This window comes from Engraulis encrasicolus, chromosome 12, assembly GCF_034702125.1.
Source record: "Engraulis encrasicolus isolate BLACKSEA-1 chromosome 12, IST_EnEncr_1.0, whole genome shotgun sequence".
Taxonomy (NCBI): domain Eukaryota; kingdom Metazoa; phylum Chordata; class Actinopteri; order Clupeiformes; family Engraulidae; genus Engraulis; species Engraulis encrasicolus.
Genome location: NC_085868.1, coordinates 33,486,647 through 33,501,646, shown reverse-complemented (window position 1 = coordinate 33,501,646; position 15,000 = coordinate 33,486,647). Strand labels below are relative to the sequence as shown.

General features: G+C 43.5%; 1 protein-coding gene across 1 annotated transcript in view; it reads left to right on the top strand.

Moving 5' to 3' along the window:
- nbeal1 (neurobeachin-like 1) overlaps positions 1–15,000 on the top strand; it is a 116,195-nt gene that overhangs the window by 65,694 nt on the left and 35,501 nt on the right. The window contains exons 24-30 of the mRNA XM_063212079.1: positions 647–806; positions 1,580–1,682; positions 5,368–5,527; positions 8,001–8,159; positions 10,654–10,813; positions 11,290–11,378; positions 13,895–14,536. Coding sequence (XP_063068149.1) covers positions 647–806; positions 1,580–1,682; positions 5,368–5,527; positions 8,001–8,159; positions 10,654–10,813; positions 11,290–11,378; positions 13,895–14,536 — 1,473 coding nt within the window. The remainder of the gene's footprint in view (positions 1–646; positions 807–1,579; positions 1,683–5,367; positions 5,528–8,000; positions 8,160–10,653; positions 10,814–11,289; positions 11,379–13,894; positions 14,537–15,000) is intronic.

Sequence of the window (15,000 nt, the reverse complement as noted above, 5' to 3'; positions counted from 1 at the left end):
CACACACGCACACACACACACACACACACACACACACACACACACACTCACACACACACAATCAACCAGGAGAGCCTGCTACACACACACGCAGTCACCACGCTAGGAGCACTGCTACAGAGGGTACGCACGCACACACACACACACACACACACACACACACACACACACACACACACACACACACACACACACACACACACACACACACACACACACACACACATCATCATCAACCAGGAGAGCCTGCTACACACACACAAGCAATCAACACACTAGAAACACTACTGCAGAGGGTACACACACACACACACACACACACACACACACACACACACACACACACACACACACACACACACACACACACACACACACACACACACACACACACACACACACCATCAACCAGGAGAGCCTGCTGCACACTGTGTCTGTCTATGTTTATGTGTGTGCGGTTATGCGCGCGTTTGTGTGTGTGTGTGTGTGTGTGTGTTTATTTATTTATGCATATCTGTGTGTGTGTAGGTGCCTGCGTACCTGGTGGATGTGAGTGTGTATTTATGCATATATGTATGTGTGGGTGCCTGCGTTTCTGGTGGATGTGAGTGTGTACCGGTATTTATCCATATCTCTGTGTGTGTAGGTGCCTGCGTTCCTGGTGGATGTGAGTGTGCTGGTGGCTGTTCAGCTCCTGATGGAGCAGGTGACGTGTGAGAAGAACAGCGCTCTGCTGCTGCAGCTACACACACACCTCCTCTTCAACTTCACCGTCTGGAATCAGGGAGACTTCCCACTGCGTATCGGTAAGGGAGAGAGAGAGAGAGAGAGAGAGAGAGAGAGAGAGAGAGAGAGAGAGAGAGAGAGAGAGAGAGAGAGAGAGTGCTTGTGTGTGTCTGTGTCTGTGTCTGTGCCTGTGCCTGTGTCTGTGTCTGTCTCTTCAACTTCACCACATGGAACCAAGTTCCAAGTGTGTACATGTGCTTTAGTAATCGCCAAATATATGGCACTATTACCTCCGCCAAGGAGGTAATGTTTTCGGTCGTTTTGGTTTGTCTGTCTGTTTGTTTGTTTGTTTGTCTGTCTGTTTGTCAGCAGCATAACTCAAAAACGAATCAACTGATTTGGACGAAACGTTGTGGAGCTGTTAGTAATGACCCAAGGAACAAGTGATTAAATTCTGGTGGTGATCCGGATCACGAACCGGAACCAAGACTTTTTAAAAGATTCTTCACTATCTAGACGCCCCCTAGTGACCAGAAATTGAATTGCAGGAACAGCACAAAAACAAGGCAGAAAGACTTAGGGTGTTACATGGTCAAATGTATCAAGCAGCTTCCTTGGCGGAGGTCTGCGCTCTCTGAGTGCTTCTAGTTCTATATTATTTTGACACAAATTAAATGCCCGGTGCTTATGTGTTTTTTTTTTTTATTATTTGTTTTTTTGGGGGGGTTTTGTCTTCAATAAGATAATCATAGAGAACTCAGATTGATTTTTTTTGTACATCCTATGTCTTAATATTGTTTTTTTTTCTTCATATGATCATTTCTTTCTTCTTATATATTTGATACCATCCTAGGCCACATCCAGTACATGTCCACAGTCATCAAGGACAACAGGAAGCAGTTTAGGAAGCGCTACGGGGTGCAGTTCCTCTTGGACACCATCCGCCTCTACTACGGGTAAGAGCCGCCGCCAAGTCACTCCACCCATTACCTCTCGCCCCACACTCCCCTTTCCCTTCTCTTTGGCCATTTCTGACGTGTTCGCTCCTCTAACAGATACATGGCTTTTAGTTCAGCAGATGGGACACACAAAAGGGCCTTATCGTGCACTTTTGAGTAAAAGCATGAAAATCGGTACACATATCCTTCTTGATATGCTGATTAATGTTAGCGTTGGAGGCGTCGCGAAAAATGCATCGTTTTCAAGATGGCCGCCAAATTCAATATGGCCAACCCATATTAATGAATCTACCTGATATTTGGTAGTAAAAGCATGAAAATCGGTACACATATCCTTCTTGATATGCTGATTAATATTAGCATTGGAGCTGTAGCGAAAAATGCATTGTTTTCAAGATGGCCGCCAAATCCAATATGGCCCACCCATATTAATGAATCTTCTTGACACTTGGTATGAAAAGCATGAAAATTGGTACACATATCATTCTTGATATGCTGATAAATATTACCATTGGAGGCATTGCTAAAAATGCTGTATTTTCAAGATGGCCGCCACATCCATTATGGCCAACCCATATTAATGAAGCTACCTGACAGTTTGTAGTAAAGCCATGGAAATTTGTGCACAGTTACTTTTTTTATATTTTGATTGATAAAAGAACTCGATACTTTGCAAAAAGTTTACATTTCAAGATGGCTGCCAAATCAAATATGGCAAACGCATTTTAATAAATCCTTCAGGCACTTTTAGTAAAACCATGGAAACTGGTGCACATTTACTTCTTGATGTGCTCATTAATATTAGAAATTGAGGCATTGTGGGAAAAAACACATTTTCAAAATGGCCAACTAAGATAGTGTTTATAAGAAAATACATATTTTTCCACAAAAATATTTTGGCATTGCATATAATTAACACTCACAAAATACCATTGAAAAGGATTAAACATTATTGGCATGTTATCAAATGAAGTGATGCATATGTTATGGTTTTGCCCAAACTGTGTCTGCCACCACCACAATAGATTATTTTCTGTAATGTGATAACTTTAGAATAGGTGCAAGAGTTTGCACCACCTCTTGTGTTCTACCACTCTATAATAGGTACATGAACTTAAGTGTTAAAGCCTTACACTTTGAAGATTGTTGACTTTGTTTGCATTATAGGTTTTGTACAGATGGACAGATATGTATGAAATGTTCTCTGCTAATACTCTTCAATCGGTACACTGATTGCATTCTTGAGGCCTCAAATAGGTAATACGGCAGTAGCGTTATGTACAAATCCAAGACTTTTGAGGGGCTTGTGGGATGTAAGCTTACAGCACCTCTAGCGCTTAGTGATAACTGCATAGGCCTTGTACAAATTCCAAAAGGGCCAGGATTTCAAGATAGCTAGACAGAAAGTTAACTTGATTTGTTAATTCATGGACATTGTTATGATTGCTTACTTCAAAGAAACTAGTTGATGACTACTTCTAGCTGCACAAGATTTTCAAACAAACTGCAATCCTGCACCCAATGCAAGTTGTATGGTAAGCTTATATCTTGCCTGGTTAACACAAGTTGATATCACAAGTGATATAATCTGGTGGTTATGCAATTTCTCATGGTAAAGTTGTGATTTACGATTGCCCATGGCAGTTTATAGGTCGTTAAGAATGTGGTATTTGGCATATGTGTAGCCCATATCCAATCATGTCAGTTGTATCTATTCAAACAAACTGCAGCCATCGCCTTTACACCCCTACTCTTTCTCCTGATTGCACCCCAAGATCTGTTACCCTCACTGAGGGATGGAATCCATGCTACATTTCAGATCAGAACAATTGTGTTAAGTAGTAGGATTTCACAGGCTATGGTATATACTATGGCCAACATCAATCAAACTGCCAATAATGCCTAATTAAAAGATTGACATAAACTTTGAATACATGGTGAATGGCACAGTTGGAACATGATGGCCATAAAAAAAGTCAACTCAGGGTATGTAAAATATAACTTGAGTGAAAAGTTTACATGTACAGTATTAGGATTCATTTCTAGACCATGATAATGATGTGAAGATTTGGTGTGTGTGTGTGTGTGTGTGTGTGTGTGTGTGTGTGTGTGTGTGTGTGTGTCTGTGTGTGTGTCTGTGTGTGTGTCTGTGTGTGTGTGTGTGTGTGTGTGTGTGTGTGTGTGTGTGTGTGTGTGTGTGTGTGTGTGTGTGTGTGTGTGTGTGTGTGTGTGTGTGTGTGTGTCGCGTGACAACCGGTGCCGTACAGCAGTCTGCACACTGTGCACAGCTGGTGTGTGAATGTGTATGTATGCGTGTATGTCTTTTTTCAAAGCGCTTTTAGTAAACTTCATAGTTGTGATACTGTGCTACATAAATACATATTGCAATGTATTGTATTGTAATATGGGTCAGTCATATTTGATTTTTGTTCATGGCCCCTAATATGAATAAGCATCTAATGTAAAGAAGTAGCTATGTGTACCAATTGTCATGCTTTTACCACAAATTACCAGGTAGTTAATATGGGCTGGCCATATTTGATTTGGCGGCCATCTTGAAAACAATTATTTTTTTCCCCGCGACTCCTCCAATGCTAATATTAATCAGCATATCAAGGAGATGTGTACCGATTTTCATGCTTTTACCACCAAGTGTCAGGTAGATTCATTAATATGGGTTGGTCATATTGGATTTGGCGGCCATCTTGAAAACGATGACTTTTTTGTGACTCCTCCAATGCTTATGTTAATCAGCATATCAAGAAGGATATGTGGACCGATTTTCATGCTTTTACTACCAAGTCTTAGGTAGATTCATTAATATGGGTCGGTCTTATTGGATTTGGCGGCCATCTTGAAAACGATGAATTTTGCGCAACGCCTCCAACGCTAAACTTAATCAGCATATCAAGAAGGATATGTGTACCGATTTTCATGCCTTTACTACCAAGTGTTAGGTAGATAGGTAGATTCATAAATATGAATTGGCCATATTGGATTTGGCAGCCATCTTGAAAATTAATAAATTTTTCATGACGCCTCCAATGCTAATGTTTATCAGCATATCAAGAAGGATATGTGTACCGATTTTCATGCTTTTACTACAAAGTGTCAGGTAGATTCATTAATATGGGTCGGCCATATTGGATTTGGCGGCCATCTTGAAAACGCAGAATTTTTCGCGACGCCTCCAACGCTAATATTAATCAGCATACCAAGAAGGATATGTGTATCGATTTTCATGCTTTTACTCAAAAGTGCACGATCAAATCACCCATCCGCTGGACTATTTGCACATTAATACCCAGAAATGTTACAGTGTGTTCTTACATGCATTGCTGAGATGCAATTTTATTTTACTTTTTGCCTACACTACTTTCTCAATGCCATATACATCTCTCTCTCTCTCTCTCTCTCTCTCTTTCTCTCTCTCTCTCTCTCTCTCTCTCTCTCTCTCTCTCTCTCTCTCTCTCTCTCTCTCTCTCTCTCTCTCTCTCTCTCTCTCTCTGCCTCCCACTATGACTCTCACTCATCACACATCACTTATCTTATGTTATGTTACTGAATGTTATGTTATGTTATGTGTATGCTGTGAATCGCTGTGACCGCATCTCTCTCTCTCTCTCTCTCTCTCTCTCTCTCTCTCTCTCTCTCTCTCTCTCCCTCTCCACCTCCACTGCAGCAGTAACCCTCGTGAGGGTGAGATCCTGAGTGAGGATGACATGCGCACCATCCGGGCGTCGCTGTGCGGCCTCCTAAAGTACTACATCAGCAAGGGCACCACGCAGGAGGAGCTGCACAGCATCCTGGGATACATGGCCGCCATCGGGGACGAGGAGCAGGTGGGGATGGTGTGGGTTACGGGAGACAGGGCAGTATTAAAGGGGTCATCCGGTGTAAAATGGCTTAAATGGTGAAGCACAGCAAATTGTTACCTTTTTTCATGAATACTTACCACCACCATCAAATTATACAGGGTGTTATTAGGCAAAACAAGTTTTCTGACCATATCGTCCATTTTATGCATATTTTCCAACACCAATCTGTATGAAAACATGAAAAACATGAACAGTAAGCAGTGTGCGGTGTCTTTTGAATTTTGTTCAATGAAAACGTATTGTATTTAAGCATTTAAGGTCATGCACATTTGTAAAATGAGAGAGGGAGTTATCGAAGGAGCCCAACACCCTATATCAGGTGTGCATAGTTATTAGGCAACTTAGTTTTCCTGAACAAAAATGGGCCACAAAAGAAAACTAACAAACTCGGATAAGTCTATAAACAATTTGGAAGTCTTCCAGAGGGATTTGTACAATGATTTGCCAGCAGTACGTGCCAGGCATTTGACAGACAGTTTGCTCTGCCAATTATAGGAAGGCACACTTGTTTGGGCACCCAAAAGCCAGATTTATGGCTATTTGTCTTGCATTCGGTGTGTGCGTGCGTGCGGCGTGCGTGTTTGGCAGGAGGAGTAGGTATATGTGTGTGTATGCGCTTGAGTATATGTGTGTGTGTTTATGTAGCGTAGTAGAGTAGCTTGTGTATGCGCCCAACAGCACAACTATGTTTTTGTACGAAAGCACTTTGGCTGATGGCTATTGATTGTTGTGGAGGATAATGGAGAAAGCACAAACCCTGTGAGTGCATGCGTTTGTGCGTGCGTGCGTGTGTGTGTGCATGAGTGCGTGCGTACGTGCGTGCATGTGTGTGCGTGTGTATGTGTGTGCACGTGCGTGTCTGTATGTGTGGCTGTGTGTGTGCATGCGTGCGTGTGTGTGTGTGCATGCGTACGCGTGTGCATCGATGTGATGTCCTGTGCCAAACTAAAATCGCTTGAAGCAAACAGGATTTAACAGGCAGGCAATTAATCAGTCAGAGGGATCCATAGCCACCGTAAAGTAGAGTAGAGTAGAGTAGAGCCATTATCATCAATACAGCGCTGCACTGCACTACATCACTTTACTGTAACAGCCCCATCTCTACACAGAGTGGGTCAGTAGATGGTGGTGATCAGCAATAAAAATAACAGGGAATAGTGAACACTTTGGGTTTTTTTATATTCTAGATGTTTAAAGGGACACTGTGTGAGATTTTTTAGTTGTTTATTTCCAGAATTCATGCTGCTCATTGACTAATGTTACCTTTTGCATGAATACTTGCCACCACCATCAAATTCTAAGTATTCATTATGACTGGGAAAATTACACTTCATTCATGAAAAGGGGGATCTTCACCATGGTCCGCCATTTTGAATTTCCAAAAATAGCCATTTTTAGCTGCAAAAATGACTCTACTTGGACCATACTAGAAAATGTGTGTTTATTACATAGAAAACTTTCATGTAAAGATCAAATTTGGCAATTGGCAGCCCAGTTTCAATGAGCAGCATAGTACCATTTCCTGCACAGTGTCCCTTTAAAGGGAAAGGCAGGTTTATTACCTCTGCCAAGGAGGGTATGTTTTTGGTCGCGTTCGTTTGTCTGTCTGTTTGTTTGTCTGATTGTTTGTCTGTCGGCAGGATAACTCCAAAAGTTATGAACAGATTTTGATGAAACTTTTCAGTTCAGTCATGATCATGGTGTGTCTGCTATACTGCAAAAAGTGGAGAAGACGCGCTCACACTATCGCCTAAATAGGCTACTTAACAATTCTTAACTGGGTGCTGAATCCCACAAAAACTTGAGTTTACCAATGAATGAATAAATTAAGCGAAGGACAGCACTCTTCAGATTTCTTCTTTGTTTATTCGCCCACGAACGTTTCGGTCAGAGCCCTTCTTCAGCGTGTAATGGCGTTTGACATTACACACTGCTATACTGCTATACTGCCCAACAGCAGCAAAGAGCAGTAACTCTGTCAACATTGAAACTGAGAAGAAGCCTTCAAGGTTTTGGTATTAAGTTGGCTATTGTAGTTACTGCAAATGTGAAGTAATATCTCTAATACAGGACTCATTTGGACCATAAGGCTTTGTCACAAGATAAAGGGGGTGTTATAAAGACTATTTGTTAGCATAAACTCAATTTTTACAACATGTTTAGTTACTGCACTTAGCCTTTGTACGGCCTTTTTAGTGTCTGTATGCACACATTACCGTTCATACCTGCAGAATCAATGACGATTGTTTTTTTTATTTATTTGTGTGTGTGTGTGTGTGTGTGTGTGTGTGTGTGTGTGTGTGTGTGTGTGTGTGTGTGTGTGTGTGTGTGTGTGTGTGTGTGTGTGTGTGTGTGTGTGTGTGTGTGTGTGTGTGTGTGTGTGTGTGTGTGTGTGTGTGTGTGTGCGCATGTTTGTGTGTGTGTGTGTGTGCTGTAGTTGTGTGGGATGTTGGAGCTGCTGATAACGCTGCTTCAGACGAGTGCTGCGCGCGACCAGCTATTCCTGCTACTGTTCGAACCCGGGGCCGCAGACTCCTGCTACGCACTGCTGCTCAACAACAAGTACTCCGACCGCCTCAGAGAACTAGTGTTTAAGGTAGGAGACACACTCACACACACACACACACACACACACACACACACACACACACACACACACACACACACACACACACACACACACACACACACACACACACACACACACACACTTGTGATATGCATTACTGCTCAACAACAGGTACTCTGACCGCCTCAGAGAAGTAGTGTTAAATGTAGGAGACACACACACACACACACACACACACACACACGTGATATGCTTTTCTGCTCAACAGCTTTTCTGCTCTCACACACACATAAATACATATGTACACACGCAGACACACCGCTAGTACACTATGCCTTAAAAGCACTGTGATCTACCCGGAGAGCTTGTATTCAAGGTGTAACATACACATAGCTATACAGCTCGTTGGGAAGGTTGGCCACAGAGACACATGCAAACACTCATAACACTCCCTGTTACACGCTGCTGCGCCTCAAAAGACAATTGAACCGCCTTATAGCACTCATCTTTGCGGTATGCCTCCCTGTCTCTCTCTCTCTCTCTCTCTCTCTCTCTCTCTCTCTCTCTCTCTCTCTCTCTCTCTCTCTCTCTCTCTCTCTTTCTCTCTCTCTCTGTCTCTGTCACACACACACACACACACACACACACACACACACACACACACACACACACACACACACACACACACACACACACACACACACACACACACATTAACACATTGAATACCAGCGGTGTTTACAGAATTATGGCTCCCAGCGTCCTAAACCATTTTTCTGTGTTTTTTGTACAGTCACAGATTATGAGATAGGGCCACCGAAACGTGCTATGGCTCGTTTGAAAGGTGAGACTTTCACCTCTTAGTGCGTGAAAACCGCGTGTCTATATTTGCTTTCATTGCTGAGCTATTGTAAGTTAAACCAAGGCCGGTATCGGCCAAAATCAAGATGGAATGGAGATATTGAGGCTTTTATGAAGCGTGCACCGTTTCAGAATCTTGTGCTTTTCCACCGGGACCAATATGATATTGGTGTACAAGACACACATCTCCAGCTCTGCCACCTCCCCCTCCAGTTGAATCAACCAACCAAACGCATTGTTCGCCTCCATAAGTACACGTGACTTCCTGCACAACTAATCTTTGCACAAACGAAACGGGTCTTTAGTCACACGGAGAAGGCAAAATATATCCCAAAAAACATCCTTAGAGGCCAACGTCAACAACGAAATTCATTAATCGGATGTGTTAATGTCTCCGATCCTTGTGTGGGAAACAGCTGTTTACTGTGCCATGCATGCATACATGCTACTGTTTACATAGCAGTGCTAGCTTCACGGACAGTAGCAGCCAGCTTCTCCTGTTCACTACAGTGTCAATTTCATCATGGGGGTAATAAAAGAACAGATTGAAGAATCCAACTTATCTGCTTGCCGATCAAATCCGAAGTAAGGGTAATAATCCAATCACAGTTCACAATGTGTAGGATCTGGCCATGGTTATTTGCATTATCCCCCAGAAGGTGTGCTCAGCCGGACTCAATGTGAAAGTGTTGTCTTCTGTAGCCTAATTATTGTGTGAAGCATAGCCTACTATAAAGCGCCATAGAGTGGATGTTGGCTGTAGCCTACTGTACCACTAAGTAAACCACATACAAACACGATTCTTGTGTTTAAAAAGATGGCAGCATCGCAGACACTCTGCAAGGTGTACACAGAGAGGGGAAAGGGGCGCAACAGTGACGTCACCGACACAGGGCAAGTTACAAACAGTAGGCTTACAGTTATCAAAAATATTATTGGGCTGGCGCCGATCCTGGCGTTGTGATTAAAATGTCCAGATGATGACACAAGCTTTTGACTGCCATCTATGTCTGTTCTACTTATCACAGAGCTCCCAAAATCACACACAATAAGCATTGAAGTGTCTAGTTATGAAAAATACAATAAAAACTCAAAAACGGGTTTTCCCGTTTTGGGAGCCAACGCATGGGAAGTGAAAACGGGTTTTGCTGTGAGTTGGTAGTCAATGTGTTAAAATATGAGTATAGACACTCCTGCTATGGTCAACTGCTCAGTGATAATTGCCCAGACTGCCTTTTGAGATTGTATATTCAAGGTACGTCATACGCAGTGGACACACAAGCACATGCTAAAACACACATATGCATTCATGCAGAGACTGCTGTCATGCTCTGTTAGTAAATACTCTGTCCATCTTAAAGGTGGGGCACACACACACACAAATCTTCTTACAAATATAGTTGTCATTCTGCAATGTACTGTGAGGTCACGGTGGCTATCTTACCCGTGTGGTATGTGATTCTAAATAAGTTTTCTATGTTTTTTTCTGCTTTGGTGTGTGTGTGTGTGTGTGTGTGTGTGTGTGTGTGTGTGTGTGTGTGTGTGTCTGTGTCTGTGTCTGTGTCTGTGTCTGTGTCTGTGTCTGTGTCTGTGTCTGTGTGTGTGTGTGTGTGTGTGTGTGTGTGTGTGTGTGCGTGCGTGCGTGCGTGCGTGCGTGCAGCTGTTTGAGCGCATGTTGAAGTGTGACCGTGTGTATGAGCGCAGTAAGCACCGGCTGAAGCTGAAAGAGGTGGGCTACTCCGGACTCACACTGCTCTTCTCAGACACACACATCACCTCTACCCTTATCAAGAGCCTGCTCTACCAGGTCATACACACAGGTGAGTACACACACACACACACACACACACACACACACACACACACACACACACACACACACACACACACACACACACACACACACACACATCACCTCTACCCTCATCAAGAGCCTACTCTACCAGGTCATACACACAGGTGAGGACACACACACACACACACACACACACACACACACACACACACACACACACACACATCACCTCTACCCTCATCAAGACTCTACCAGGTCATACACACACACACACACACACACACACACACACACACACACACACACACACACACAGACACGTACATACAGAAAACATTTACTGCTGAAATATTAATATTAATGTGTGTGTGTGTGTGTGGGTGTGGGTGTGTGTGCGTGCGTGGGTGTGTGTGTGTGTGTGTGTGTGTGTGTGTGTGTGTGTGTGTGGGTGTGGGTGTGTGTGCGTGCGTGGGTGTGTGTTGTTGTCTATGCCTTTGTCAGATGCTGTTATCAGCTACAAGGACCTGATGGCTGTAGTGCAGCTGTCTCACCGCGCTGGACCAAGCATTCGCCTGACCGTCTGCAAAAGGGTAAGTTGCAGAATACTGGGTAATTGCTGCTGAACGTGGGATAAACGCTCTAGTTAAACATCAGAATATTGACAATAGCCCTATTTCCATCAATTGCTGAAGTCTCTTAGATTATTTTTCTAAATCTATTAGATGTCCAGGCGGATTTTATTACCTGATCCTCCTCTGCCAAGCCAATTAAATTGTGAGAAAGTTGGCACTGTGTTGATACAACTGCTTTTCCATTACGTGTGTCACATTAACCTTTTAAAGTGCACTGTTTTAAATCGTTGTGCTATATATTTGATGGGAAAAGCCTTACAATCAGTATTAGTGTGCTATGATGCAATATAGAATTGTACCATTTAATCATTAGAATGCTGTGATACCAGAGAGAAAGGCATCAAGTTACCATTGAGAATACAGTAAGACCATTATTGCAGATGGAGAAATGCACCTTTTAGACTAGGGGTCGACCGATACAGGTTTTTTTATGGCCGGTGCGATACCGATTTTTTTTACATCACCCTTGGCCGATACCCAATTTCCGATACCCGATATTTGGGGCCGATATGGGTAAAAAATAAAAAGTTTTAAAAATGGCAAAAATTAAGTTGACAAGTTAAGTTAAAATCATTTAACATTTATTTAACATTATCAAATTGAGGTAGAACTTTTATCATTTAAACACCCACGGTGGGGCGGTGGTAGCTCAGGTGGTAGAGGAGCTGTTCTGCAACCCAAAGGTTGCATGTTCAAGCCCCGCTCTGCCTGACTCCATCGTTGTGTCCTTGAGCAAGATACTTAACCCCAAGTTGCTCCTGGTGGCAGGGTGGTACCCTGTGTGGCAGCCACGGCCACCGGTGTGTGAATGTGAGTGTGAATGGGTGAATGTGAGGCATACAATGTAAAGCGCTTTGAGTGCTCGAAGGAGTGGAAAGGCGCTATATAAATGCAGTCCATTTACCATTCCATTTACTCTAACAATCAAGTTATGTCTAATAATCAAGTAATACAAAAATAAATTGTCTCGGAGCTTTTAAAAAAACTGAATAACATAAAAAATATAAATATTGCGTATCGGCCAAAACCACATGTGTATCGGCCGATACGATACACTTAAAAAACGCAAATATCGGCCCAATATATCAGCCGGCCGATATATCGGTCGACCCTTAATTTAGACACAGTTCTTGGATGCTGGGTTGGAAAGCACCAACTGAACATCAGGACACCAATGCCGAGACATGAGAGTGCATGGATAGATTTGAATAATCAGCTGCCTCTACATGTGGTGGTGAAAAGATAATCGTGGTTACATCATAGCATCATTAAATCCTCATCTGTTAAAGCCATCATCAGTCTGTTACTAGTGTTTCAATTCAATTGTGTTTCAAATTATGATAGTGTAGTGTCACTATGTTAGCTAAGGTCTCAGAATGCTTTATGTAATTTCATGATTAATATTTTACATAAAATATGGATGAAAAATACAATAATAGTAACAAACCAAATCAAAATTAAATAGAAAATTGAAGTTACATTGAAAGTTTGGATAAAATGTCAGGTTGGAAACAAAAATATGCAATAAATAAATGAAGATAGTGAATCAATTAAACTTTGAAAAAAACTTGGGAAAAATGTAAATATTAGGATGTAATACAAACTAATCAGTTCGTTATTTTTTTCACCTTTCTCCACCTCCAGCCGTACTTACTGCCCCAATGAGACATCAGAATATTGGCAGCATTTAGTATTGCACCGATAACACATCAGAATAGTCTGATTCCAGGGGAAAGTGCACCAACTATTAGGCAGAATCCTCTGATAACATGAAGAAGTGGGCATGAATCAAACATTAGAGTTGGATATTTCGGTGGAAAGTACCCAATGGGCATTGAAGATATGAGGCCGAAGTTGATTTAGATAATTAACCTCTACATACTGTATGTGGTGGTAAAAAGGTAACTATAGGTTACGGTTCTCTGAGGGAGATGAACGAGACGTCTCACTATGGGTTACATCTCTTGCATGACCTTTGCTGACCATTTTCTTCAGCAAATGGTCATGCAAGAGACGTAAGCCATAGTGAGATGTCGAGTGATTTGATTGAAAGAGAACAGTTATGGTTAAGTCCTGTTTTCAAGGTGCTACTGTAGTTACGCTAATTCCTGTTGTAAAGATGCTAATTATTCTAAGTCCTGTTGTAAAGATGCTAGTTATGGTTTAGATCTGTTTTAAAGATGCTAGTTATGCTAAGTCCTGTTGTAAAGATGCTAGTTATTCTAAGTCCTGTTGTAAGGATGCTAGTTATGGTTAAGTCCTGTTTTCAAGGTGCTAGTTATGCTAATTCCTGTTGTAAAGATGCTAGTTATTCTAAGTCCTGTTGTAAGGATGCTAGTTATGGTTAGTCCTGTTGTAAGGATGCTAGTTAAGGTTAGTCCTGTTGTAAAGATGCTAGTTATGGTTAGTCCTGTTTTAAAGATGCTACTTATGCTAAGTCCTTATTCTAAGTTCCCTCTCCTCTACACCCCCAGCTGTACTCTCTGCTTCAGACGCACACGGACGCAGCTCAGCAGATCTCCAGGCAGCTGTGCTGGCAGGACACCCTGGCCCGCCTGTTCCTGCGCCTGCCTGGAGGGGGTGCCACCAACGGCGACGGCAGCGCCACCCCAGGAGCAGGGGGACGCGGCAGTGACGTAGCCAGCCTGGGCAGCCTGGACCTCAGCCGCGGAGGTGGCAATGGTGGGGGCGGATCCGGATCCGCCGGTGGTGGCTCCACCAGCGGACACCGGTTAGAACCGCCTCCGCTCCTGGACGTGCCATCGGGTCGACGGAGCCCGTCGGACTTTGCCGACCGTCGCTCGGTGGACAGTCTGGATACGGGGGACACCTCGTCCTTCTGTGAGACCCCGAGTCGGCCGTGGCCCCCCACCCCTGTCCGAGGCCCTCCAGGTGGGCTGAGCCTGGACCTGTCCCAGGTGCACCTGTTCGAGCAAGGCGGGGACAGCGGCAGCCAGACGCCAGGGAGCATGCCCAGTACACCGTCGCCCCTGGAGACCGCCAAGCCCTTCCCGGGCGCCCCGGCGGGGGACAAGGACAACAGCTCGACGCTGACGGATGACAGCTTCCTGTTTAGTGACAACATCTCGCTGGGAGAGTCCTTCAGCAGCGTAGAGGTGAGACAGGACCTTATTAAGACACTGTGGTGGCCCCGGGCACTACACTGCACAGGTGCTCCCTTTATGAACAATATGTGTTGGGTTTATGTCATGTAGTGAGGTGAGGGGGTGGGATTGGATAAGATATGTGGGCAGGGCTAGCTAGGCAAGCGCTTATTGGCTAGTGGGAGATGACCTTGATCTTTTTGATTGGTTGACCGATGACTGCTTCCCGTTTAGTGACAACATCTCCAAAGAGGTTGGATATATAATAATCACGCCCACTCAATGCAAAAGCGCATGCTCAAAATTTGGTCTCCTAAGGGGGCGTTGTCCCTCCTTCTTCTTCTGTTTTTGTGGTGTTTACACAAGACGTGCGCTACCGCCATCTACAGCGCTAAGGTGACTCCATTTATTCTCTACCTCAAGACTCCGAAGGTCTCCTAATCGAAGGTCTCCTAAAGGGGCGTTCACCCGACGTA